A 26018-nucleotide genomic window follows, 5' to 3' on the forward strand; every position below is an offset into this window, starting at 1 on the left:
ATATATTTTCTGACTTTTAAAACAACCTTTCCCAGATTGCCAAACTAAGACAGAATCTTGCTTGTTATGTTATTAGGGGTTTGATTTAGATATGGTAGCAAGGGCTGAGATATTTGAATGTGGTCATATTTATAACTCATACTATTACTATAGTAAGCTTGTATATGGTTGATCATTTCGGCACAATCTGCAGTTTGACTTTTTAATGGAGCCGACTGTAAGTAATGGCTGAGTTATTAATACAGTGAGAGCTAATCAAGAGACTTCCACACAATCTCATTAATTATAAATCCTATAATTATGAGCTTATACATGGCCGATCAGCATGCCATACTGTGCTGTTTCTAAGTCTAATGTAGGCTCTACAATGCTGTATGTAAAGGATGGGATATTAATCTTATGGATATCTGTGTAAGAAACATAGCACAAATAACAGAGGACATAACAGAAAGGGTACAAATAATATTTATGCGATACAGTATTTCGTGAAATATGTAAATGTTAATAAAAGACATGAAGAGTCCAGTATTAATGGTGCAGCCCTGTGCGCTAATTGACTTTTTTTCATTATTTTATGGAGGTTTCCAGGGACTGCAATAATGGGATTTTACAGTGGATGCATGCATCCCTGCAACATCACATGATAACATGCTGCAATAGCACCACCACTGCATTACATCCTGGTCTCAGGCATGTAAAACAGTCATAAAACCCTTGGAATCTTTGTATAAAAACTGCCTCAAGATCCATGACAAAAAAACACGTCATTATCATCACTGTCATATACTTGTCAAATATGATCTACTTAGTTTTGATAATTTAATAAAACACTCAAATGTGTCTTTGCTACATAAAATCATATACAGTGCTACTGCTCCCCCTCTGAAAAATGTTGTAACACTGCTCCGAACAGTGCGAACTACTCGAAGCGTTACAAGGGGGGAGTGTTGCATCCCACAACGTAAAACCAAATTTGGGAGTTCCTCCTTCTCATGTGTGGCCATGAGGCAGTGGAATGCCCTTCCCACGGAACATATCTTATGTACAAATTCTCACACTTTCTCATGCCTAACAAAGAGTTTGTTGTTGAGTAAGCAAGTTTGCACACATCTATAAGATACTGTCTTTATGTGAGTGTGTGTGTATGTGTATGAATGAGTGTCTAGAGTTGGATTGTAATGTGCCTAACTGCTGCTAAATTGTTTGAGTGCGTATGTTGGGGAGGGGGGAGAGAGAGTGGGTGGGCTGATGGCGCCCCTGTTTTCCTGTTCTTTTGCTAAATTGCTTATTTTTAATTACTATGGACATCACGTTACCTATAATCCTGTGAAATTTCTATTTAAAACTGTTATTTTTTAAATTTGTCATACCTGCCCAGGGACTACAGGTGGAAATTAGCAATTATTGCTATAACCTGGCCCAAGAGATATTCTCTTGTTTAACAAGTTTAATGTTTATTTATGCATTCCCTGTTTAAAAATAAATCAATCAATCAATCAATCACCGATACACCACTGTGTGCTTTATCAAGCATTATTAAGTTGTGTCCTAGGGAAGAATTTCCCAGATTTTTTCTATAAGGATATTATTTAATTTGATCAACACTTGCTTTAGTGACTTTAATTGCTAGTAGTAATTGCATTGCTGTTGCCAGGGCATTCCTTTGCTGAATGGTGGTAAAAACCCTGTGGTGTTGATGTTACAGTTTGCCTTAGTAGACTACTGTATGTTCTCCGTTTTTCCAGTTCTACATAAATATTTAATTAGACTGCTGAGACTCAAGTGAAGGAGAATTTGTGAAGGATAGAATAAAAACAGTTTTTACCAACACCTATATTTTGTATATATGCGTAGAAATACAATACAATGACCTCAACTCCAACCAGAGCTGTTTAGCCTTTTGAAATCAAGTCCAAGTCTAAACTAGAGATTTGCTTCTTAGCACTATTGTATATTGCTATGTTGTATATCACAAAACTATAAAACAAACAACAAACTGCTTTGTTGTAGTATTTTAAGGTTACCAGAGTGGGCAACACTCATGGATTAAGGGGAGGCTAATTGTGGGGAAAACCACAACTCCCATGACTTCTCTGCGGCCCTTGTCAGTGACGTCACGATGTCTGCAACTCGTCTGTGTGTGTGTTGGCTTTGTGCGGAACGACGCGGAGATGTTTGGGCGGACGAGTCAGCCTAGGTAACCTTAAATATACATCCTCCGGCATTCATACAGTAATACGGGTCTCTGTGTAAAAAGGGAAACGTAGAAAGTGAACGAATATTAAGCATCTTTGGCGCTGTAACGGGTCGGATATGCAAGCAGTTGCAACACGATTTTAGTTTTTACCGCAAATCATTGAATTTAAGCTAACAGGGCTACCATTATCTGTATCTGGTTATTATTAGAGGGGGGTTTCAACAAACGATCAGCATGGTAAAGCACTGTATATTCATACACTATTCATACCAATTACACATAGTGATGTATAACCCAAATTCTGGGTTATACATCAGCCTCCAACGGCTGCCCTCCATGTCGATCGGTCTTCTTTTGTAATACAAATGTTTTAAAGCCATTCATTCCCTGGTCTCCCAGCTGTCGCCGTGTGACAAAGATGATATTCACTGCTTAAAGACTCATATTTTACAGCAGTTGAAAACGTTTGAATGACATCTGTGATATCAGTAAGTGTTTATGTATGTGTTGGTTTATGTAATTAACTCATTCTGTGTTTCTGTTTTGAACCTGATTTCATAGAAACAGATGAACAAGTGCATTTGAGAAGCCAAAAGGCAGGCAGCCATGCAGAGTCCGACCCAGTCAAACTGCGGGCCAAACCCTGTGACCACAGCAACCACAGAGCAACCACTGGACACAGAGACTGAAGATCCGCCAGCACAGAGTGAACCAGATACACAAGAAAAGGAGAATGAACCTGCCGGGACTGCAACAGTAGTCTCGCCACAGGAAAATGGGATAGGGTTGCTAACAGCAGAAACACCTGCAAATATGGCAGTCACACAATCAGTGGAGAATGAGCCTGCTGTTCAGCCACTAACAGAGCCCTCAGTTGACACTGCAGGGATGGAGACAAGCTCTGCTTCGAAGTCAAGTGCCCCCACAGAACCGGTACCTGACACAAATGCAAATCTTGGGTGTGGTGAGCAAAAGGCAAAGAAACAAAATACAGGTATCCGTGATGGTAGGAAATATGTTCCTTCCAAGAAGGCCATGGTAGATCCTCTGAAGATGGACATGTCCAAACCACTGGTTATGCCTCTCACATGTGAGTATTTCACCATGTATGTGTGGTCTGTGTCACCTTTCTGAACCAGGCAAGGATTGAGAGACCCGTTTGGTGTTTGATTATTAATTTTAGGCCTACACACTCCCCACTATGAAAATTAAATACAACAGTACTTTAAATCACATTTTGTAGTTGGGATGTTCTGTGTTTTCTCAAAACCCAGTTTACAATGTGAGATGGCGGTCCGTCGGTCCACATAGTAAACAGATATTCCACAGTAGGGTGGTGGTTGCTGTGATTTACTGTCATAGCATGTTAGTTACTGTAATTTTCTACAGTATTCTAATGAATAATGTGATTTCTACCTGGCATGTTGATTACTGTTGTTTTAGGTTAAATACACAATATAGGCTATTGTAAAAAAAAATATCTCCAGTAGTTAAGTGTGCTCAAACATAATTGTGAAATTAAGTCATTTTGCAGTGTAGTTTTACAGGATAGAATGCTCTTAAAATACCTCTATGTTTTGTTTTACCATACTGGTACAGTAGTGCAGCTAATAGATTCTGGTGTTCAATAGCAGCCAAAGCCACCAAAACATTTGGCTGATATATCATTATCATATTTATTAAACTCTCATGTATCTAGATTGGTACCTGCCTCAAAAATCTACTATTGGCTATACTGCAGGCTCCAATGCACAGGACTGAGGACAGTAATGATGTGTTTTCCAATTTTGACTTCACATGTATGGCAATAAACTAATGCAACATTATCTTAATGGAAGTTGTGGAAGAGGTAGGGTCACTTTTCACTATTTTGTTTGCCCAGACAAGCATTTATTTGCTGTGAGTTGTTTACACGAGAATGTGCCTTAATTACCCTCCAGAGCAACATTATGTTTTATTTTTGCCAGCCTTTATACTTTTTATGAATAAATGTCTCTATTCTAAGAATATGGATGTAAACTTTCTCCACCTTGTGGCCTGTTTCCCTGTAGCGTCTCAGCTCTCCCTGCAGTGCATCGAGTGCCACATAATCTTCAGTGATCACAAGAGCAAAGAGCGTCACCTGAAGTTGAGCCACCCAGCAGAATATGAACAGTGCATTCTTAGGAACGCTCTTTTCGCCTGTTACGTTTGTGACCGCCACTTCACAAACTCCACCGAGCTCATGATCCACCAGAAAGCCCACACAGAGAAGAAACCCTTCAAGTGTCCAATCTGTGGCCAGGCCTTCAACAAGTCATCAGAGCTCACCCTTCATAAAAAAATTCATTTTGGCCAGGACGGTTATGCCTGCGCTGACTGTGGCAAACCTTGCAAAACGATGACATTGCTGAAGTATCACCGCCGCACACACACTGGAGAGAGGCCGTATGTTTGCAAGGAGTGTGGAAAGAGGTTCACTATGTCCAAAGCTCTGCAGAAACATATGGTGTCACACTTGCCGGAGGGAGCTGAAGGAGATGGGGGAGACACCACAGCTAAAGCACCACTCAAGAAAGATAATGGTAAGAAAAATGTCTGTGTTACGGATGTCTTATTATTTTACACATTAAAATGTTAACATACTTTTTTAGCTATGCTAGCAACATGGTATTAGGGATGGAAATATTAGTTTATCTGTCAGTCCACCACTTTGGTCCAGACTGAAATGTCTCAACATTTATGGATTCCCATTAAAGTTTGTACACACATTCAAAGTTCTCAAAGGATGAATCCTAATGAATTTGTGAATCCCCTGACTTACTTCTGGCACCACTATGAAGTTGACATTTGTGGTTTTGAGAGAAATGTCTCAACAACTATTAAAGGTCCCATGGCATGAAAATTAACATTAATATGAGTTCCCCTAGCCTGCCTATGGTCCCCAGTGCCTAGAAATGGCGATAGGTGTAAACCGAGCTCTGGGTATCCTGCTCTGCCTTTGAGAAAATGAAAGCTCAGATGGGCCGATCTGGAATCTCCTCCTTATGAGCTCATAAGGAGCAAGGTTACCTCCCCTTTCTCTGCTTTGCCCGCCCAGAGAATTTGGCCCGCCCATGAGAAAGAGAGAGACATCATGGCTTGCAAACAAGCGAAGCATGGCAGTTGGTCAAGGCCACACCCCCACCCTCCACCTTGCCCCCCTCTCTCCTCGTCAATAGCATTTAAAGCTATTTAAAGCTACAGACACAGAAATGGCACATCCTAAGGAAAGCTCATTGTGGGACTGGCTCTAGTGGCTGTAATTCTGCACCAAGGCTGAATTTCAGGAAAGAGACTTCAGATACAGTATTAGGAGACCACTAAGGTCTATATAAAAGAGACTTCAGATACAGTATTAGGAGACCACTAAGGCCTATATAAAAGCATCCAAAAAGCAGCATGTCATAGGAGCTTTAAATGGATTGCCATAAAATTTGGTACAGACATTCATGTCCTTCTCAGGATGAATTGTAATAATGTTGTTAATTCCTTAACTTGTAGCGCCATCATCAGTTCAAATTTAAATTTTGTCCAATACTTTGGTTTATGACTAAATACTAATGGCAATACCATCAGTTTCAACTGGACTTCATGCATTTAGTGCTAATTAGCAAATGTTAGCATGCTAACACACTAAACTAAGAGTCAGACCATTATAATTGCTGTCTCCAGCATTCAATTTAAAGCAATGCTGTGCTTATGTACAGCCTCACAGAGCTGCTAGCATTGTTGTAGACTCTTATTCTTAGTCCTTTTTCTGATCTAAAATTATAAAATTATTATGGGATGCATCATCTAAACCGTGGAGTCAAGGGCTTAGTTTAGATCAGTACAATGTGTTGTATGTGAAATTATTTTAATGTTTTTGTAGCCAATACATGTCTCAAAAAGGTCTGGCATTGATTAGAAAACATATATAAAAACAACTTTATACTAGGGGTGTTGAAAATTATCTAAATATTGCTGTTGTATTAGAAGAAGAAAAATGATAAACCATATCTATTAGGTAGTCGGAAATATGTTGTGCTTTTCATGGTATACCATAATGCATCACAACTGTCTTCCTTTATTATCTTTAGGTGCTTCTACAATAAAGTACCCTTGTTCGGTTTGCAAGTCCACTTTCAAGAGTACCAAGACACGTCTACATCACATGAAAACTAAGCACAATGTGTTGCCTGCTGCAGCCAGTAAGACCCTACCAGCTGGGCAGCAAGTGAAACAAAGTACACCCATTATTACTCCAATATCTTTTTGCCAACCAGCTTTACTACAGATGGAGCCCAATGGACCTCTGCAAAAGGTTGATGCCAATATTGACACAGAACAGCTTCGCAGACTTATTGAATCTTTGGGAAATGTGCAGAAAGTGAACCAAGTTGTCATATTGGGGCAGGTTCCACCTCATGCCCCACCACTGGAAGTGCAGCAGATATCACAACTGATAGAAACAGGGAATTTTAATCTCAATCCACCACAGATAGATTTTCTAGGACTGAAACAGCCAGAATCTAAAATAGTTGAATTGGACCCTTCAAATAACACATGTTATTCAATGGAGCAAACAATTATACTGGAACCTATTACGCCAGATGAACAGTTGGAAAACCCATCTTTCTCAGAACTAGGTTCCCACATAGCAGCAGGTGCAAATATGGAGCTAACATTCAATCAGACTCAACATACAGAGGGACCGGAGGGAGAGGTCATGCATCAGATCCTTCAACAGCCCGATATTAGTGCAATTCAGTCTGATGCTATGGATCAAATGGTTTGTCAGAATGAGGTAGAGGAAAACCTTGAGCAAACAGTCATATTAGAACTTATACCAACTGTGGAGCTGGAACAATCCCAAACTGTCCCACAAAATGATATCCTGTCCTCTCTGGTACCAACCACTGACCTGGAGAAGACTGCGGATCAGACTGTATTAGATGAGCAGGACACCAGCCTGTCAGCCCCACCACTTATGACTACAGTTGAGCTGGAGCTGACACCTTTACAAACCGAGCAACAGGTCCTTCCTTCTTGCCCTTTTGTTACACCAGACACACTTACACAAACTCCAAGTGAATCTGAAACTAATCTCAAAGAAAAGGTTGATTCACAGATTCAAACAGTAAGTCTAGATCAGGGCCACCCAGTGATGGATGGAGCTGCCCCACAAGAGACACAGGAACAAGCTGAAGAACCATCTGAACAAGAACCATCTGAGAAATTGCTGGTAGATAGCAAGACGGATCAGGAGCAGGTGGAGAACCTGTCTGAAGTAGAGGTTCCACCTGCAAAAGAAGAGGTTCCATCACACTTAGGGACCAAGCAGGTGCCACAGATGTCAGAGTTACCCATAAATGTAATGTCAGCTCAAGAACTGGTGAAAGTGCGGAAAAGAAAGCCTAGCAGGGCATTTATCTTTCAAGGATATATGCAAGAACTGGTTGGTTCCATATACAAGGATGATTTACAAATTGATGCCACACCTGCCAAACGGAAAAGAACAAAAAAGTCTCACCTTGTTGTTAAATTTGGTCCACAAAGCAAAGAGAAGAAAAACAAGAAACAGAAGAAGCCATCACAGCAGCGTCAGCCAACACAGAAAGAAGGGATAAGAGGTCCAACACAAACAACAAATCTCTCAGAGAAAAAGGTACCGTCACAGAAGAAGGGAAGAAAGGGAAAAAGGGACAAGAAAGCGGGACATTTGGTATCTACGGCTGAAATAAAATCACCTTCATCAACCCAGGACCCACAAGTGCAACAAATCAAAGAGGATACAAGAAAAAAAAATATGAAAAGGCAAAAAGAAGGGGCCAGGGAGGGTGTGACACACATATGTGAGCACAAAACTGTAGCCTCACCTGCATTTAAAAAGAAAAAACAAACAAAACTAATCCGAAAAGACCAGCCCAAGAATGCAAAGGATGGGAAGCGAAAGAAAAACCTGACAAGAAACCTGGCACAAGAGGAAAATGTCAATACAAAAACAAGCGCAGCTTCAGCAGACATGCCTGGACCACACATAACGCAAGACGCTCTACTTCTACTGAAAGGTCATAAACAGCCTCAACTGAAAGTTTACAAGTTAGACCCTTCAAAGGCATCAGGTCAGAAACAGGAGGCATCTCCTAATGAGGCCCAAACAATGTCCCAACAGAGGAAAAGTAACAAATGCAAACATTCAACAATTGAGTCTACAAATAGTCTCACCACAGAAGGTAAGAAAAAAGGAGGAAGACCCAAAAAGAACCAAAAAGCTCCTTCATTGTTGTCCTCGCTACAGGCTTCCCGTCAAGCACCTGAGACGCTGCCCACCAAGCCAAAGACCACCAGGAAACGTAAAGCCTCCGCAAAAGTGGAGACTGAAGGAGTGATAACTTCTCATTCCAAGCGTGCCTTAGAGTGTAAGGACTGTGGGCAAAGATTTAGCGAAGTCTCATCCCTTCAAAAGCACAAGACAACGGTGCATATCGTAGAAAGTCCCGGTCTCACTTACACCAATGGGAACATCTTTGAAGGCGTCTCCAGATTGGATCTTTACCAGCTTCCAAAACAGCACGGTAAGGTTGTTGGAGTGATGCATGCTGCTACAGACTGGGATACTGAGCCGGAGATGGCAGAGATGGCATTAGAGGAGAGAGAGCGAAGTGTCTCTTTTCCAGCTTTGATTCCATCTCCATCTTTACCTGTTCCTCCTTCAGATGTTGAAGTGAGTGCCTATGAAAATAAGACTAGAAGTAAAACAGGACCAAATGATCAGTCTTATACCTCTCCAGAAGTTCGCTCACCATCTGATCAATTCAAAACCTGTGAGGCCCCTCCAAACTTCCCATCTGAATGTCCTTTAAGTACCTCTACTCAGACAACGAGTTTGGACACAGGAGAGCCTTTGGCATCAGATGAGGACAAGCAAGAAGAAGGTACACTAAGGAATCCCAGTTCAGAATCTGAAGTCCAGGGTACCACACATGAAGACATTAAGGAGGATTTACTTTTTGAGGTAGACTTAGTCACTGTTGGGGAGCAGAATGAAAGGGATGAACCAACCTCTCATGAAGCCACTTTTTCTCAAAACGAATCCAATGGAACCTGCAATTCTGAGGGTGGAAGCACTGACAAACTTCCTGGGCAAATTAGCAATGAAATAACAACTGGAAAAACTCTAACTTCACAGACTGTGTCATGCTCCACTCATCAAGTGGATATCAAAGAAGAGGAGGAAGAAATGTTAGTCCAGAAGAAAAAAGGAGAAAAAGGATCTTTTTTTAGGAATGGTGGTAGATCAACAGGACGTCTAAAACGGGACCCAATATCAAAGAGAGTTTCAGTTGGAGATACGATCGGAGAAACAGAATCGGAGAAAGAACAGGATGACGAGAAACGTCCCATCAGCTCTGATTCAGAAATGAATGACGAAGGCGAGACCTGCACAAAGACTTCACAGACAGAGACCAGTCCTGAGACCAACAAAGCAACTGCTCCTGCCACACCTTTGCCTTCCATGCCCTCTACATTAGAGGAATCTCCTGAAGAGCGAGTAGTGTTTGAGCTGGAGTCGGTTACCACTAGTGTTGAGGAGGCAATGGATGTTAGAGGACTGCAGGGAGGAGAGGAACATGACAGGGATGCTGACCAATCGCCAGTCATCATACTTGAAAAGTTCCTCACCTCTAGACAAACAGCGACGGCTGACAAGGAGCCGTGCCTGATGACAGCGAGGAACAATCACAGACAGGTGAGATGCCAATTGTACCAACAAGTACCATACATTAACAATGCATAATTAACATTGCAAACCTAAAGCATTTGTTTTTGTTCCAGGGTTTGGACTGCATTGCTGAAAATGAAGCCCCTGGGAGCCAGGAGATCAAGGTTGAAGAGAATATGTCAGAACCACCACTGGTTGCACCCACCTGTCAAAACAGACAGAGTGCAAGTGTGCAGCCACAGCACCATCGTGATGTAAGAACTGTTCTGGTGAAGGAGGAGAGCAGCCTCGTGCTAAATGAGGCTCAGGACACGCAGGGCAGCAGACACATCCGATGGAATGTGGAGCCAGTCAACATTGAAAACACCTCCAGTCCATGTAAGTATTAGGCCACACTATAAGTACATTTTTAAGTTCAAATTTTTAAGTACTAATTCAACATTTTGGGAAATATGATTATTTGCTTTCTTCCTGAGAGTTAGATAAGAAGATCAATGCCACTCACTCACATGTCTGTGCTTTAGGTGTGGAGCTATAGCCAGGAGGCGATTTAGCTTAGTTTAGCGTTAAGACTGGAAGATAGAAGTACTTTATTAATGTTTTGATTCTCAGGGGGAAATTGGGTTAGGTTAAGTAAAGTTGTCAGGGACCATGTCAAATATTCATATCATACAAAGAGAAGATATGTACTGTACCAGATATAGCTATTAGCTAATTTTCAGCTAAGCTAATCACCTCTTAGCTCTAGCATTGAAAGGTGATGACTAAATAATAATGTGGTGGTAACTCCCCTTTGTGCACTGCATTGACAGTCTGTAAGCCTTTATCTTTTCAGAGATGGATGTTTTGGGCTTTTTGCTTTCAGTAATGGAGAGTGGGGAGACAACAAGGAAGGAAGGTTGCGTCACCCCGGAGTTCAACACCAACCAGTGTATCTTCTACCCAGTAAAGGAGGAGGAGAGGGAGGTTCTACTGGGAGCTGTTCAGACCAACAGTGGGGATTTAACAATGGGACCACCCAGTGATGCCCAGCAGACGGAACATCAAGCAGCAGATAGTAATTTAGGTGAGGCATTGCCTTTCCAGTGATAATCTCCTATTACTAATGATTGTAGGAAGATTTTAATGTTGAATCTGTTAACAACAGATGAATGGAGCCCTTCTGCACTAGACTACCAGGAATTGAGAGTGAGAGGACTATTGTCAGACCCAGGGGTCAGTGACTTTGCAGATGGACAAGGTTTGTTTTCTATTTGAAAATGACCAGTACTTGTAGCTACTTGTTTTACATTCTTAAACTAGAGTAACATTTTGATCATACTTAGATAACTCATCTGTATATAATGTGATCTTTCAGCTGAGTCAGACACTGAGTGGCAGCATCCACAAGACCTCCGGGACTTTCTCCTCCAGAGTTCTGATGAAGAGGACGTGGGTGGCTTTGAATTGTCTGATCCTCAGCTTGACTCAGAAGCAGAAGTAATGGCCTATTTCTACAAGAACCAAAAAAACACAACATGGCAGCCAGATGAAATGTCAGAAAAGTACAGTACATCTTCATTTTTTTTTTTTAGTTGTCAAATATTTACAGAGCACTGCTTATGTTTCATTGTACGCTCTAAAATAGAATTAAGGAAGAACTCAGGGTTTTGGAGAATAATATGGTAAAAAAATGTCTTTTTCTCCCTTAGTTTGCCAACTTCAACGAGCCAGCTCCAAACACCAAGAGAGGAAAACAGGATCAGAGAGCCCATTGACTACTTCTCCAAGTATTTTGGTTGGGATACCTGGGTAGAAATTGCCCATTGCACAAATAAACTATCCAATATGCCCAAACCTTTCACAGCCAGAGAGGTTGCACGGTTTGTTGGCATCCACATTGCAATGGGAACTTTAAAGGTTTGTGCTCCATTTTTTTGAGTCGTTTTGTTTACTTGGCTCTGTTAGTTACATGCAAGACCACTAACAGTTTATTTGGTCTCTTGCTATTTTTCAGTTTCCCAGTCCGAGGCTCTACTGGGAGGACTTGACTAAGGTGCCCTTGATTGCTGACGCCATGCCATTTTCCCGTTTCCTCGAGCTGTCTCGCATGTTGAAGCTTGCCTCTCTTGTAAAGGATCCAGTCAACAGTAATGTTCAGGAAGGAAGACATGATATTGACTTTCAAAATGCACAGCAAGGTAAAACTCTTTCAAGCAGGCAAAGTGAAATGTGTCAGCGCAGTGACGGGCAGAGGCAAGGGGACACGCCAACTGACCAGAACAGTTCAAAAACAGAGACTGATCCCCTGTGGAAGGCTCAGCCATTATTGTGCCGTTTCAAAGCAGGGTGCCAGTCACTAAGACGAGAGGGTGATTATGCAGTTGACCAATATCCACTTCCTTTGACTGGGAAGATGCACAATAAGAAACTATCTCTTAACTGTACTACATTAATTGGATTTGGCGGTTTGCTCTTACATGTGGATCTTAAGTTGGGTATGTCGGGCAAAGAAGATGCTGTAGAAAAAATGGTTCCCAAAGGTAGTATGGTGTTTCTATGCAAACAGGAACTCTCCACCCCTGCTATGCTCGAGCGTTTGTTAGTTGCTGGGGTTCATGGTGCAGGAAGGGTAGGAGGAGCCCGAGGACAGATCGGGGATGAGTTTGTAAGCTCAGACGGGAAGCTGATGTTACGTAGATCACACTGTGGCTTCATACTTTCTACCGCGGGAAATGGCCAGAGGAACATGGCTTCACTCATTGACAACTTTGAGATGGCCCAGATGTCAGCTCATCTCAACAGAGATTTGCTGAATCTTTACTCTATCCCTCTCACTGCCTCGGCCCCAACCTGCTGGCCTCAAGCGGTACTCTGGTACCTAACAGATCTGGCGTTGGTCAACTCCTGGCTCCTACACAGACAGGAACACAGGGCAGCATCTGCACATTTGACTCTCATGGCCTTCAGATTGGAGGTGTCCAAGGCTTTGATCCTCTCCAGCGGCTCTGACACCCAGGACTCAGTTTCTCCTCAACCCCCCAAAGATACGGCTCATGCAACAAATGAAACCCCCAATCCCAGCCTGGTTGAGGAGAGTCCTCTGCCAGATGCAGCCACACGGTACGATGGTTCAGGCCACTGGCCAGAGCAACTTGGGGAGGGAGAAGGGGGCAGGTGTCGCTTTGGGGACTGTCAGAGAACATCTCGAGTGCTATGTCTTAAGTGCTGTGTCTTTCTTTGTATCTCGCGCAACCACAACTGCTTTTTGAATTTCCATAATCAAGGGAGTTTGGGAAAAGAGTAGTGTCAACTACAGAGTTTACCCTTTATTTTTATTTTTGTGATACATTTTTTTGATCCAATAAAATAAAAATAATTGATTTAATAATCAATTTTCAATAGTGGAGGTTAGATTGAGACAGCAAATCATCAGCCTCTATTCATCTGTGATACTGGACATGGATCATTTTAACATAAGTCTAAAGGTATTCTTGTCTATCCACGTAATAAGAATTCATCAACTTCCCGACAAAGGGCTCTTTTTTTCCCCTCCGGTCTTTTCAACAATGCTTTCTGATTTAGAATGTAACTGTGCTTTTGGTGTATGAAAACCAGGCTAATCAAAACATTGTATTATCTCCTCTGTCCTTACAACTTTTCCAATATGCCTTTCACTGGCAGTAGCAGTCTTTTGAAGTATTATTTGTGCTGCAGTGTGCTGCAAATGCTTTGTGATGTGGCTTATTATGTCATTGAGCAAGTGTAAAAATGAATTTGCCTTCAGAAGGAAGTGTAAAAAAAGAAGCATAGCCATACATTTGCTGCAAAAGGAGCGCAACATATGATTGTGACATTGCAGTTATCGTGATTTTTTTTTACTATTTATTTTAACCTGACTGAATTTACTTTCCATTATGAGCTTGTTTTTGGCCTTTGAATTTAAACATTATTTATTTTGAATTTCAGAAGACAATAAAAGAGGGATGAAACATTTTTCATTGTTGCATTTGTTTTTGAAGACTGCAGACCAATGTTTGCACAATACACTTTTTTCACGGCAGACATTTGGACTTGTTACAGTAGGAAAAACAGACGTTGCTAATAACATTAACAATGTCTCTTTTCTATTCAGGTGGCCCAGTAAGCCATGATAGCGATGATAGAGAGTGAGCCAGCATGCATAAACCCTGAAACTGAAGCAGCTAAATGGAATCAAGCGAAAAATAATTTCATTGTTTACATGTGTGCTTTTGCCTACTGTGTCAAAATGTCTTGAAAAAGGTAGCTTTATCTCAATTTTTCAGGATATCATTCATCCTCTCCAATATGTATTGATTGTGTGCATTAGTAGTGTAAATCACAAAGATATGTTTTAAATATAAATAACTGTAAATTGAATAATACACATATTGCTATACAGAGATATGCTGGTCTACGGTTATATGATCCAAGAAACGCTACGGACTGTTGGTTGTACTAACGTGTGTAAGCATGTGTGTGTGCACTAGTTTCATACAAAGGAGGTAAACAAAACGGTGAATAAAAACAAAGAGTACTTTTCAAGTTGGTTTGGTCACGTGACGGAGACCAACCATAGAATCATACTGAATAGAAAAGAAGAGTAAGTTCAAATCCATGTTTATATAGATGTAACGTTAGCTGTGTGTTTTAGGATGACTGTAATACTTAATACAGAATATAAAAGGAGTGGTAACATTTTGAAAGAGAATCTTGTTTTATACTGTAGTCATGTGCGCTGTTTTTACATAAAAGGTTTGTGTTTCTTCCTGCACTCTGCATACAAAGTGCTGCCCGAAGCGACAGAACAACTTTGCTGGTTTATTTTTTTTATTTCAATGTTTTGTTTAGTTTAACATACACTATAACAATATAATACCAACGACTCCATGGCAGCCATCTTAGTTGTACCAGCGGCTATCATCACAATCATACACCAGGAAGTGTCCGATCTATCCGTTGTACTTCTCTGGGGTCAACTCTCAAATTCAAAAAGCGGTCAGAGGTAACGTAATACTCAATTTTACATTTGTTATTTAGCTAAATAGTTTGCTATATATATTGGTATGTATATTTACGTGCACCATATTGTTACATGGCAGATGTATGCAAGCGCCAAACAATGAGTTAAAACTCGATATGTAAAAAGGCACGAAAAGTCTTCGATCCTCTTTGAATGGCAGCCAGTGTTGTTAGCGCTAACCAGTAGCTAGCAAGATAACTAGCTAGCTAACTAGCAGTAGCCCGTTCGGTAGCCTGGTACTTCGTGATTAGCGTCAGCTACGTGCACAAACACTACACTTAAGTAGATACATTTTTCTGTTTACGCTTACGGCTTAACAGATATACCGGGTGAGGCATTTTAATCCGTTAACTGGTGGTCGGATGCTCGTAGGCGCTCGTGGCGCTAGTTAGCTTAGCTAGCGGCCTTAAGGGCAGCAACGTAACGTTAGCATAAATGAGCCGAAACTTGAGTGTTTGCTTTGGGGAACAGATAAGTTGTGATTTCTGTAACCCGCCGTGTTACAGTGGGCTCCCTCAGCCTAACTAGCAGGGAAAATAACTGGTTCCTTGTCATTTGTTGAACATAACGTTAACTGTTTCTTAACGCAATTGCCGTTATATGTGGGATTAGCTAGTTATAACAGTGTTATGTTCCCGCTGTAACCCAAACGTGATATTTAACCTCACTTTCACGTTGTCTTGTTCTTTAAATGACTCCAGAAAAGTTGTGAGCGTATTTTGAGACCACCAAGTATACCAGGATGGACTCGGATATTTTGAACATAGAGGAGATAGTGATGGGACGGGGATTGCCAGATCCACCTCCAGAAGCTCCCCCTGAGAAGCCAGCAGAGCCATACAAACCTATCACTTTGAATGGACCCCCTGCACCCTCCATTCAACCATGTAAGTGGTATACGGCTCACAACTTTAACTCGGTTTGCTGAAAGCAACTGAAAGATTAACTTTGTCTTTACATGGTCTCTCTAATGTCCTTATGTCCTTCCAGACCAGCATGAAAACCTGCAGTGTTTCCAGTGCTTCATCACGTTCTGCAGTGCCAAAGCCAAGGAAAGGCATATGAAGAAGAGCCACCGGGAAGAGTATAAGCAACAGCTTCAGCAGGTAAGCTTCACATTATCAGTTCATTCAATCACTAGAAATTGTTACAGTTTGTGTTGTAAATTTTGACTATGGCAAATTGTTATTTGTAATTGGTGTTTATGTCCTATGATCTTTATGTTGCAGTGTCTGTTCCTTTTCTCCCCTTTGTAATTTTGTGTTTTTAAAAAGTACTCAAAAAGTAAATAAAGCAGGTTTCTTAATCTTCCATTATTTTCCAGTATGTTCCCATTTTAAATAAAAGGTACAATTTGTCATATTTTGTGATCTTTTATCCTTCATATTGCTGTAAAGTTAATGGCATTGTATTACTAGAAAAAACATGGTCACAAATAGCCATTCATTCACCTGTTAAATTTATTTTGTGAAATTGAGATATATATATATATATATAGCTCCATGCTGCTTTATTGTATTCAAGAGAATGCACACTGTTAATACAGATTATACAATGTATACATTATTACTGTTAGTTGTCAGTAACCCAAGACAAACTCCTGCACATCACTTGTCCTTGGCAGATAAAGTGACTCTGATAAACTTGGGTTTAACATTTTACAAGTGGTTCTTAGTCTTGAATTATTTTAACTTTGGCTCCTCTTTTTTATTTCTTCACAGGGAAACACATTGTTCACATGCTACGTGTGTGACCGCACATTTCAGTCATCTGAGGAACTGACACAGCACCAGCCAACACACAGCAAGGACGACAAGCCCTTCAAATGTGTGCACTGCAAGGAGAGCTTTAAAACATTCTCTGAAGTGAGTGTATTGTCAGTGCTTAAAAATAATTGTCCCTGGCAGTATTAAAACTAAATACCACCATGAATGCCCCAAAAAAATATTACGCTCATTATATTTCATACTAAATGTGTTTTTATTTTAATTTTTTATTGTACCTCTAACCTTCGCAGCTAACAGCTCATAGAAGACAGGTGTGTCCAGAGAAACAGTTGGTATGTAAAGATTGCAATGAGACCTTCCGTAGTGCTGGACTGTTGCGTACTCATCGCCTGACCCAGCATCCCCGTCCAGATGTAGAGACTGCCGAACCGCTGGAGGACCCCACGAAAACTCACCGCTGTAAGAAGTGCGGTCAGGGCTTTGAAACAGAACCAGAGCTGATAGCCCACCAGGAGAAGTACCCTGAAGGTCAGCAATGCAACGGCAGCGCTGCATCCGTCAAGAAACGTGGACGGCCTTCCAAAGCTGAAGACGTCACAGCTGCTGAGAAAAAGGGAAAGCGGAAAAAGAAGGATGAGGCAGAAGCGCCCGAGGAGGCAGTGAAGGCCGGCAGCACATCAGAGTCAGCAGCCCCTCCAGCAGAGGAAAAGGGAAAAGCAGGTGGAGCAAAGCGTGGCCGTCCTTCTAAAGCCGCAGCAAAATCAGAAACGGAAGACGCTAAGAGTCCCGAGGATGACAGTCAACCTCCAACAAAGGAGAAGAAACCGAAAGCAGATCCGGCCGCTCCGGCCCGTCAGCATCCCTGTCCTGAATGTGACCTCGCATTCCCCGGCTTGATTCAGCTCCGCGCTCACAAGAAGGAGAAACACGCCCCACGGAAAGCCCATCCCTGTGAAGAATGTGAAGAGAGCTTTGCCCGTCCTGAGCAGCTGGACGCCCACATGTCCCGGGCTCACGCCGTGGGCCGCCTTGCCTGTCCAACCTGCGGGAAGAGCTTTGGCCGTGAGCGCACCTTAAAAGCTCACCAGAAAAGCCACCCGGAGGAAAAGCCTGAAAACCCAAGTGCAAAGAGATAATTGAGACATGGGGACCGTGCAGAAAGTCTATTGTTTTTGAAGATTTTAATCATTAATTATCCTTTTTTTTTTTTTTCTTTTAACATTGGAGATCTTGATGCTTCAGATGATGGTTTCAGAGTTTGGAATGGTTTTGAGAATGACGTTTTAGCAAGTTTTGGATTTGAAGTTGAGTTTTGATCATGAACTGTTCAAATTTCTGACAAACACACATCCTAAATTGACTAACCAAATGTTGTTAAATCCATACACCCTTTGCCACAAAACATTGTTTATTTGTAAAAACAAACTGTTTTGAATAACTTTTTAAATGATTTTTTTTTTTTTTTTTAAGTGTGAAATGCGTGTGGTGTGAATTATTACTTTATGTCCTGAGTTGTTCAACTCACTCTGTGGTTAAAAAAAAAAAGTTTGTTCTATTTTTTTCTTCTTTTAAAACTAATTGGGTAAGTACATATTTTGAAGCAAATTAGATACCTAGTAGAGATACTATGTTTGAATGTTTAGACAGTTTGTCAAGAGAAATGTGTTATGTACAGCTTCTGGTTCATTATGTGCATTTTTTTACTCTAATATTTTTGATTATGTTCTTTTCTAAATTAAGTTTCATTGAGGAAGAATTTTAAAATAACATGATTATGTTCTGCTAAAAAAAATATATATTTTGGCTTAGTGCTCCAGGTTTAATGTGGAGTGTTTGGCATGTGGGCAGAAATGATCCATTATAATCCTGATTCGTCTCCAGTAAAAATGACTCCTTTTCAATTTTTCACTTATTAGAATTATGTTTCATGTCTTGGACATTTCTTAAATGGACCTCATGCCTGTTTAATGCCTAAGAGTCCCATAATGAACTGTATATCATGTGTTTTTCACTGATTGGATTGTTTCTCTCCCCACTGCAACGTGTCTGGACACTGCAACAATGTAATAAAACATGCTATCCCAAGGGAGGCTGCTGAAGAAATACCTTGCCTTTTGTCTTTGTTCTCACTTCTAATGCACAACACAAGATTCAGATGCTAGCAGCAAGCAGCTCTGATTTGTTGGTTGATGTGTACCGTTACCACAGAACAGCTGAACTATTATAAAAAGGTTGAATATGGAACATTTTGTCCAAGCGCACTAATCTTGTGGTGTCCTTCCTTTATAGTTTAGAAAATGCTGTTATTTTATCAGTTTTCTGTAGTGTCTAGTAAATGGCCAAAATGAATGATCCATAATGTGTTGATGTCGAGTACTTGCCAGATTATTTATTTGTATAGCTATAGTTAAACCAGTAATATACAGTATAAAGCATTTGGAATTGGCTCCACATTGGCAAACTACAGTAATAATAGTAATCTGTAGTAATACATAATATAACACGTGATAATATGATACATAAATAGATTTACATTGGATACTTTCAGTATATTTTGCAGATAACTGTAATACAAAACAAAAACTGTTTACAAGTACTTCACTATCACCTGCCAAATGTATTTAAAAGAATGAAAAGGGGAAGTGCTCATGCATGATGGAACCTGTCAGACTGTATATTATAATAACATGTCATTACTGATGCACTAATGTGTACGCAGTATTTTAATGTTGCAGCTGGTCACGGTGGAGCTTCTTAGATATATTGTGTCGGTTTTCATCTACATTGTGTCATTTCATGACGTATGAGAAATCTATCAACAAAAGTACAATAATTGATAGTGAATTGTAGTGGTGTAGAAGTATAAAATAGCGTAAAACTGAAGTGCCCAAGTAACATGCACTTAAATACAGTACTTGTGTAAATGTGTTAGTGGTGAACTCGCCCTAGCTGTTACGTCATGTAGTACCGTAATACCCATAGACATAAACTCTATATATGTCTATGGTAATACCCATTACCATAGACATAAACTCTATATAGGTCTATGGGTATTACCATAGACCTATACTCTCTATATGTCTATGGTAATACCCATGGTAATGCCGCTCCAGAACACTAGGCGTGCTCGCGCGCCCACACGAGTTTCCTCTCCTTGTGCTTCATTTGTTTTCCTCATTTTCAACTCCCCTTTATACGTTGTGTGAGTTGGGTTGGAAGCTAGCAAATCGGCTAATTGTTTTTGCTCTATCTTGGGGGTTTTTGCGTTAAAATTTCGCTTTCTCATTTGCTTTTGGCTGAACACCCAGCAGGACCCAGCGGGTAAAGCTTGTTGTCTAGCTAGCTAATTGTTCTGAAGCCACGCTGTTCCATCATCAGTTCCTCCTACCAGGTGAGCGAGGTGCACTACCGTGTAAAGGTGCGTCGTAAATGTATGTCCATGGAAAAGTTGTTTTGCAAGCTCGATAGAAAATAAAAGAAAGAAGAAAACGCAGACCTAGAGGAACCACTACAGATGTAGTCGCTCGACAGGTAAGGCGAAATGTGACAACATTACCTGTTTTTAATGTATTAATAAACATACATTGTGTGTTTATTGTTAAAAGGATCTCCATTAGCTGTCACCAGAGTGGGACAACAACAACAATTTGGTTATATAAGAAAACGGGTTGAGAAAAAAAGACAGTGTTTCTGAAAAATGTAGTATGTATGTAAACTGAAAACCAGCCTGTTCTCTACAGTTAACCATGAGAGTCGACGGTGCGTACTGATAGTGTTTGTTCTTATGGGACAATGTAATACTAACCTGGCAGCTCTGTTGTCTTAAACTTGAATCCATACCTCAGTATGTTAATGGTCATTTAACACCTGCCTGTTCTCTCTGTGTTTGATTACCCTTTGGGACTTCTCAGCCAGCAGTCATGTCCATCGAATACACCATCGATATCCAGCTAACAGAGCTGGGGTATTCGGACATCCTACAGCCGCGCGAGACCTCGGTTAGAGAGACGCCCTGTCGCTCCACGTCACCTGATGGCTCATTTGTACCCAGTCCCTCTCCCACTTCACTTTCAACCACACGTGTTCAGAGACGACTGGTCAGAGGCCAGCAGTCGGTTGATGGTAAAGAAGCAGGTGCAGCAAAACAGACCTCACCTCTGTCAGAGACTTCTACACTCCAAAATCCTCCACGAAGTCTACAAGATGAACACGCTGTCGTAGGCACAGCGGCTCTTGAGATGTCAGAGCCCATGGTGACTGATCCAGACCTTCCACAGCCAATAACTGAACAGGATGACAATGTAAAGAAAGATGTTGATGACAGAGACGCTACACAAGAGGGTTCGACAGAGATGCAGCAGGGTGTGGGGGATGACTCTGATGACAGTGAGGTTTCAGAGATGTATGAGGAAGAAGAGGTGGATGAGGAAGAGGATGATGATGATGATAATGAGCAGGGACTAAACAATGGTATGGCTTATTCATTTTGACTCTTATACGCACATAGTAGTGTATTGTTTACAGTTTGTCTAAAACACAAACGTTTTAGCTGAATTGCCACAATTTAATATCCAATATGCTTTAAATAGTTTTCTCATTTGCCATGGACCTTAATTTTTGTCTAGAAACTCCTAAAAACACTCAAAGAACCACGCTGTTGCACTGGGTGACATGGTCCTTCCTTACAATGGATCTGGGCATTGTAGTTTACTTTGACACACACTGTCCTGCTGTTGGAAATACGCACTAGAGCACCAAATGTGTATTAATCCACTGCTGAAAATAGACCCCAACAAATGCACTGATCTTTAAGTAACGTTTTATAAAAATGACAGTGCCCAGCTGTTGTTTAGCCTTTTTATAAAAAAAAAAAAATAGAAGTCTATATTTGTGACCTGTTTTTAAATATTTATTATGCAGCAGGAATGGATGGCCTTAGTTGGGGTGGAGTAAAACAGACTAGCATAGCAGTATAGTATAGGAAAATTGACAGACTTACACATTGTTGGTTTTGGTAGCCATCCTTATCATTTTAAAACCGATATAAAGTGGTACCAAATAAACACTCATGTCAGTCTAATTACTTCTAATCGACGTCTTCAATCTAACTTGTATCCGTTGGCACACTTTTGATTTCCTTCTTTTCCGCAGAGTCGAGTCATTCAGGCGACCACCGCTGCAGTGTCTGTGATCTCCAGCTGCCCTCCAAATTCAAGCTCCAGGACCACATGAATCTGCACACTGGAGCACGCCCGTACTGCTGTGCTGAATGTGGAAAGCGTTTCTGCCAGATCTACAGCTACCGTGTCCACCTGCGCACGCACGCCCAGACCAAAGTGGATCGTCCCCTGTGCCGCGTATGTCTGATGGTCTTTGCGTCAAAGGAAGAGTTGAAACGCCACCTTTCAATAACTCACCTTGAGAAAGAGTTTTACGAGTGCGACCTGTGCAAACGTGTTTTTACTTCCCTGAAGGAGTGTGAACACCATGTGCAGTTACACAGATGTAGGCTGGATGTCGTATGCAAGGTATGTGGCCGCAATTTCTCCTCTCCAAAAGCTCTTGCGCGCCACCGGAGGAAGACGTGCCATCACGTTCTTAAATGCACAGACTGCACAAAGACCTTTACTAAGAAGAATGCCCTCCTGAAACACAGCTTCTCCCATCTTGGTTTGTTGCCTTACACCTGCATACGATGCCGCTGCCACTTCCGCCTGGCAAGGCTGTACCGTCGACACAAGTGTGAACCCGATCGCATTCACTGTGTGGCGTGTCTGAGAGAGTTTCTCAGTCAGGAGGACTTCCAGCAGCACAAAAAGGACACAGGCTGCTGGGGCAATCAGGAGCCTAAAGGGGATGAGATCAGATGTTTGGAGTGCGGACAGAGATTTGACACTTCTGAAGAGCTGAAGAAACATGCCGGGGCTCACCAGAGGGTGCTGAAATGTGCTGAATGTGGAAAGGGTTTCCGGTCGGCCTTGCTGTTAATGTCCCACATGGGCGGGCATGCCGGAAAGTCGCCCTGCCTTTGTCAGAGCTGCGGACTGGGTTTTCCCCACCAGCAGAACTATGACAGCCACCTTAAGACCTGTGGACAAACACCTCAGCCTGCGGTGAGTGTGGGGGGCGTTATGGTTGTTAAAAGGAATAATATTTTTTGTCTGTCCATTAAATACAAATTTCAGATTGTGATCGTGATTTCAGATAATATAGGAGAGAAAGGAGAGATGCACTGGCACGGATTTACGAGAAAAAAAAAAGTTATGTGAGGCAACATTAAACTAGATCGATATAAACAGAATTAACATATCCTATATCTCGTTTGAAAACATTTTGATATAACTTAAAAAGTTGATATACCGCCCAGCCACCACTCTGTCACCGTGTACATTTTGAATTGAACCTTCCATGCAGCCGTTGGTTTCAGTTGAACATGACAAAAATCTGATTTGAATTATTCAAATTTATACGAAAATGAAATTGCAGAGATGTAAAAATTGCTTGAGTTTGAGCATCCTTAACTGTGCATGTTGTCAGCTTTGTTTGTTATCAGCGTTTAATTATTTTTCATCTAGTATTGAAGGTGCATGAAACATTTTTATTAACCTGACGCGCCACGTGGTTAAAGCTGTTTGGAATTGGCAGGCACTTTCAAAAATACCTGGCAGGTGATTGGATGAACCATCTGTCTATCACGTCCATCAGAAAATATTTTGAACTAACAGTCTGGACACGAACACGACCGTAGATAGAACCCGAGATTCTTTGCGCGATCTGGTGATATTGCGAGGGAATCCAGCTGCCGTGCAAGGTAACATTTTTCTACAAAAAAATGGCTAAATTTACACCATCAGTGTTGGCTTACCATTTGTCTTCTGGCTTTTTATTTTCTGGCACAACCGCTGTTAATAGAATGTTATTTGGCCTCCTTACATTTTTGTTGTTGGAGCTTCCTTAAAGCTATAGTGCGTAGTTTCTGAAGCCCCCATGAGGACTTCTAAGTAACGACAACAACACTGTCGTCATCCACATGACGCAAGCCTTCGGTGATCGCACAACACCCCCACCCATCCTCCACGCAGTTGCTAATAGCGTTTAACCCGTCAAATCAAAGAGAACACTGAGGATTAAAAAAGATATGATGGACTCTCCAGAAGAGGTGATGATCTTGTCATTTTTATGTCCTCTTCGTCTCCAAAGCTGAACGCTGCTGTAGTCCTTCCTCAGCTGTGGCGTAAAACGCATCACTCCAGCTTCTGCTCGCGAATGTCGCCGGCTACACCATTTTGTAAACATAGCCATACTGAGAAATACAGAGAGTTGTGTGGAGCTGATAGGCTTCATTAGCTTTGTATCTCATTTGGCAATGGCTTGAATGTAACGGATGTTCATTGATATAAAATAGTTGCGCACTATAGCTTTCAACCACTGATAACAAAGAGACTACAAGCCAGTTCCTGTCGTGATGTTGGAAGTTTAACTGTGATTGACACCTACCTCAAGCAAGTTTTAGGTCTCTCCAGCTTGATTGTACTGTACTTGTGTTTTGTATAATTCATTGAGTGACTGGGCTGTTTTTGTTGTGTTTGTCATTTTAGAGTGCTCCTAAGAAACGCCAGGCTTCCAGGAGCTCCTCATCTGAGGCAAAAAAGGTTGAGGCAAAACCAGACTCATGGAGTCCAACAAACCCAGCCGCTAAGCCTGCTGTGGTTTTAAACAACCCTCCTGCACCTGTGAAGGATTCTCATAGTCCAGGACTTGTGACAGGTGTGTCTGCTGGCTCTGGTACATCAGATGGATTATGGAAGCTAACCCTTGACAAACAGCCGCCTCCCGGTGTTAATCTTGTCGTGTTTCTTCCCGTCTGTGCAACTCAAACCAACGACCTGACACTCCCATCTGCGAGCTCCCCGACACTACTAGTTCCAGCTATGCAGGGCCAGCTTCAAGAGGCTCTCCCACCTATTTCAAATGAACACCTGGGAGTGAATGCCGCTCTCGGAGCGCCACTCAATGGCCCCCTGAATTTGGTAACGGGGATCAAACAGGACCCAGAGTGGGAAGCACCTCTGGATTTGTCTAAGAAGTGTCACTCATCTAGGTCTGCTCTGAGGAACATTCCTCTTTTTCCTATTAAAAGTGAGCCAGGAGAATTTGAAATCTCAGGAGAGGATAATGGCACTGAAAGACAAGAATTTAAAAACGGCTATAGTAAAGTGATGGTTAAAACAAATCCAGGAGAGGCCGATGCATATACTGAAGCGAAGCAGTTTAAAATGGATCCCATGAATCTCTCCAGTTCCAATACAACATCCTCTGGACTTATAATAGACATTAAGAAAGAGCGTCAGTCTCCTGGTCCTGATTCAGATCCGTGGTCATCCAGACCTCTCCAGCTGACAGAGAAAGAAATTAAGATGGAGGTTGATGTTTCACGCCCTGCAGAGCAATAAACGTAACATTTTTTAGTGAGGGCAAAATAAATAAAGACAATAAAATTCCATTAGTGGAACAAAGAGTGTCTAAATCCTGTAAAGGACACACCTACTGCTGTACCTGTAGCCACGCAAACATGGAGGTGTTTCTAAAGCCAGAACGATATACTATTCACTGTATATATTCTGTTAATCAGTAGTAATATGTAGGATTTTAGTTTCTTCTGTAGTTTAAACAGAACATTCCAAGCTCTTGCTTATTATAGCATTTCTTTTATTTACATTTTGGTTGAAGCTTGTGGCTTAAGCCACCGAAGGAAAAGGGCACTGTAACAGTCTTCAAACCTATGCAATATTGTCCAGGATTTCCTACAGCATTAAAACGTGTTCCTGATTTCTACCTTCATGTACTTATTGTGTAGGGAATTTGAATGCTTAAGTTTTTGTTTTTTTATTAAGTTGAATAAAACACTGGATTTCTTAGTATTCAGCTGAAAACTTGAAATGATGTGTATTTTTATGTAAAGACAAGAATGTAAATGGTACTGATCAATAATATGAAATGATGTCACCTTGGGATTTACGTTTGCTGAATCTTTACAGTCTGCAGGTATCTTTTGGTGTTTTTTGTAAAGGCAAATAAACAGTTGCCCTTGATGCAAGATCAATTAATATTTTGTTCATATTCTTATATTCTTATTACAAAATATTGCCTTGTGTGTCTCTCCTTAAACAGGAAAACTCAAACACAGCTATACATCCAATGAGTCAGGTAAGTATTTTACTGAAAACGGGCACTGATAACTTTGATCCATTTCTTTGTCAATTTTAGCAATTTCTGTGAGACCATAATATGCTGTTGAGATGCCATATTTTTCAAATCTTAAAAATAAACAATTTTACTTTGCAG

The 26018-nt window shown here is 41.2% G+C and overlaps 3 protein-coding genes across 6 annotated transcripts; all 3 read left to right on the forward strand.

Moving 5' to 3' along the window:
• The first annotated feature begins 1979 nt into the window (after positions 1-1979).
• Positions 1980-13873, forward strand: LOC116049295. Of its 2 annotated transcripts, none has more exons than XM_036006303.1 (10): positions 1980-2197; positions 2744-3287; positions 4249-4761; positions 6298-9950; positions 10031-10301; positions 10789-10980; positions 11071-11163; positions 11281-11467; positions 11615-11822; positions 11920-13873. In XM_036006303.1, the coding sequence occupies exons 2-10, from the start codon at positions 2804-2806 to the stop codon at positions 13207-13209; spliced, it is 6891 nt and encodes a 2296-aa protein (XP_035862196.1). In that variant the 5' UTR covers positions 1980-2197; positions 2744-2803; the 3' UTR covers positions 13210-13873. The 2 variants fall into 2 exon arrangements, with proteins under 2 accessions (XP_035862196.1, XP_031154681.2); XM_031298821.2 differs by having other exon boundaries at positions 10037-10301; positions 10789-10989.
• Positions 13874-14786: 913 nt separating this feature from the next.
• LOC116049294 (replication initiator 1-like) lies at positions 14787-18778 on the forward strand. Of its 2 annotated transcripts, none has more exons than XM_031298820.2 (5): positions 14787-14928; positions 15648-15833; positions 15937-16052; positions 16668-16811; positions 16964-18778. In XM_031298820.2, the coding sequence occupies exons 2-5, from the start codon at positions 15689-15691 to the stop codon at positions 17807-17809; spliced, it is 1251 nt and encodes a 416-aa protein (XP_031154680.1). In that variant the 5' UTR covers positions 14787-14928; positions 15648-15688; the 3' UTR covers positions 17810-18778. The 2 variants fall into 2 exon arrangements, with proteins under 2 accessions (XP_031154680.1, XP_035862415.1); XM_036006522.1 differs by lacking the exon at positions 14787-14928 and adding an exon at positions 14958-15489.
• A 1014-nt stretch (positions 18779-19792) lies between these two features.
• wu:fe05a04 (zinc finger and BTB domain-containing protein 17) lies at positions 19793-25992 on the forward strand. 2 transcript variants are annotated; one of them, XR_004898593.1, is made up of 5 exons: positions 19793-20204; positions 20585-21143; positions 21825-22786; positions 24272-25179; positions 25211-25992. XR_004898593.1 is itself a non-coding variant. In XM_031298818.2 (4 exons), the coding sequence occupies exons 2-4, from the start codon at positions 20594-20596 to the stop codon at positions 25124-25126; spliced, it is 2367 nt and encodes a 788-aa protein (XP_031154678.1). In that variant the 5' UTR covers positions 19793-20204; positions 20585-20593; the 3' UTR covers positions 25127-25992. The 2 variants fall into 2 exon arrangements, 1 of the variants encoding a protein (XP_031154678.1); XM_031298818.2 differs by having other exon boundaries at positions 24272-25992.
• Positions 25993-26018: the final 26 nt, after the last annotated feature.

This window comes from Sander lucioperca, chromosome 10 (genome assembly GCF_008315115.2).
Source record: "Sander lucioperca isolate FBNREF2018 chromosome 10, SLUC_FBN_1.2, whole genome shotgun sequence".
NCBI lineage: Eukaryota > Metazoa > Chordata > Actinopteri > Perciformes > Percidae > Sander > Sander lucioperca.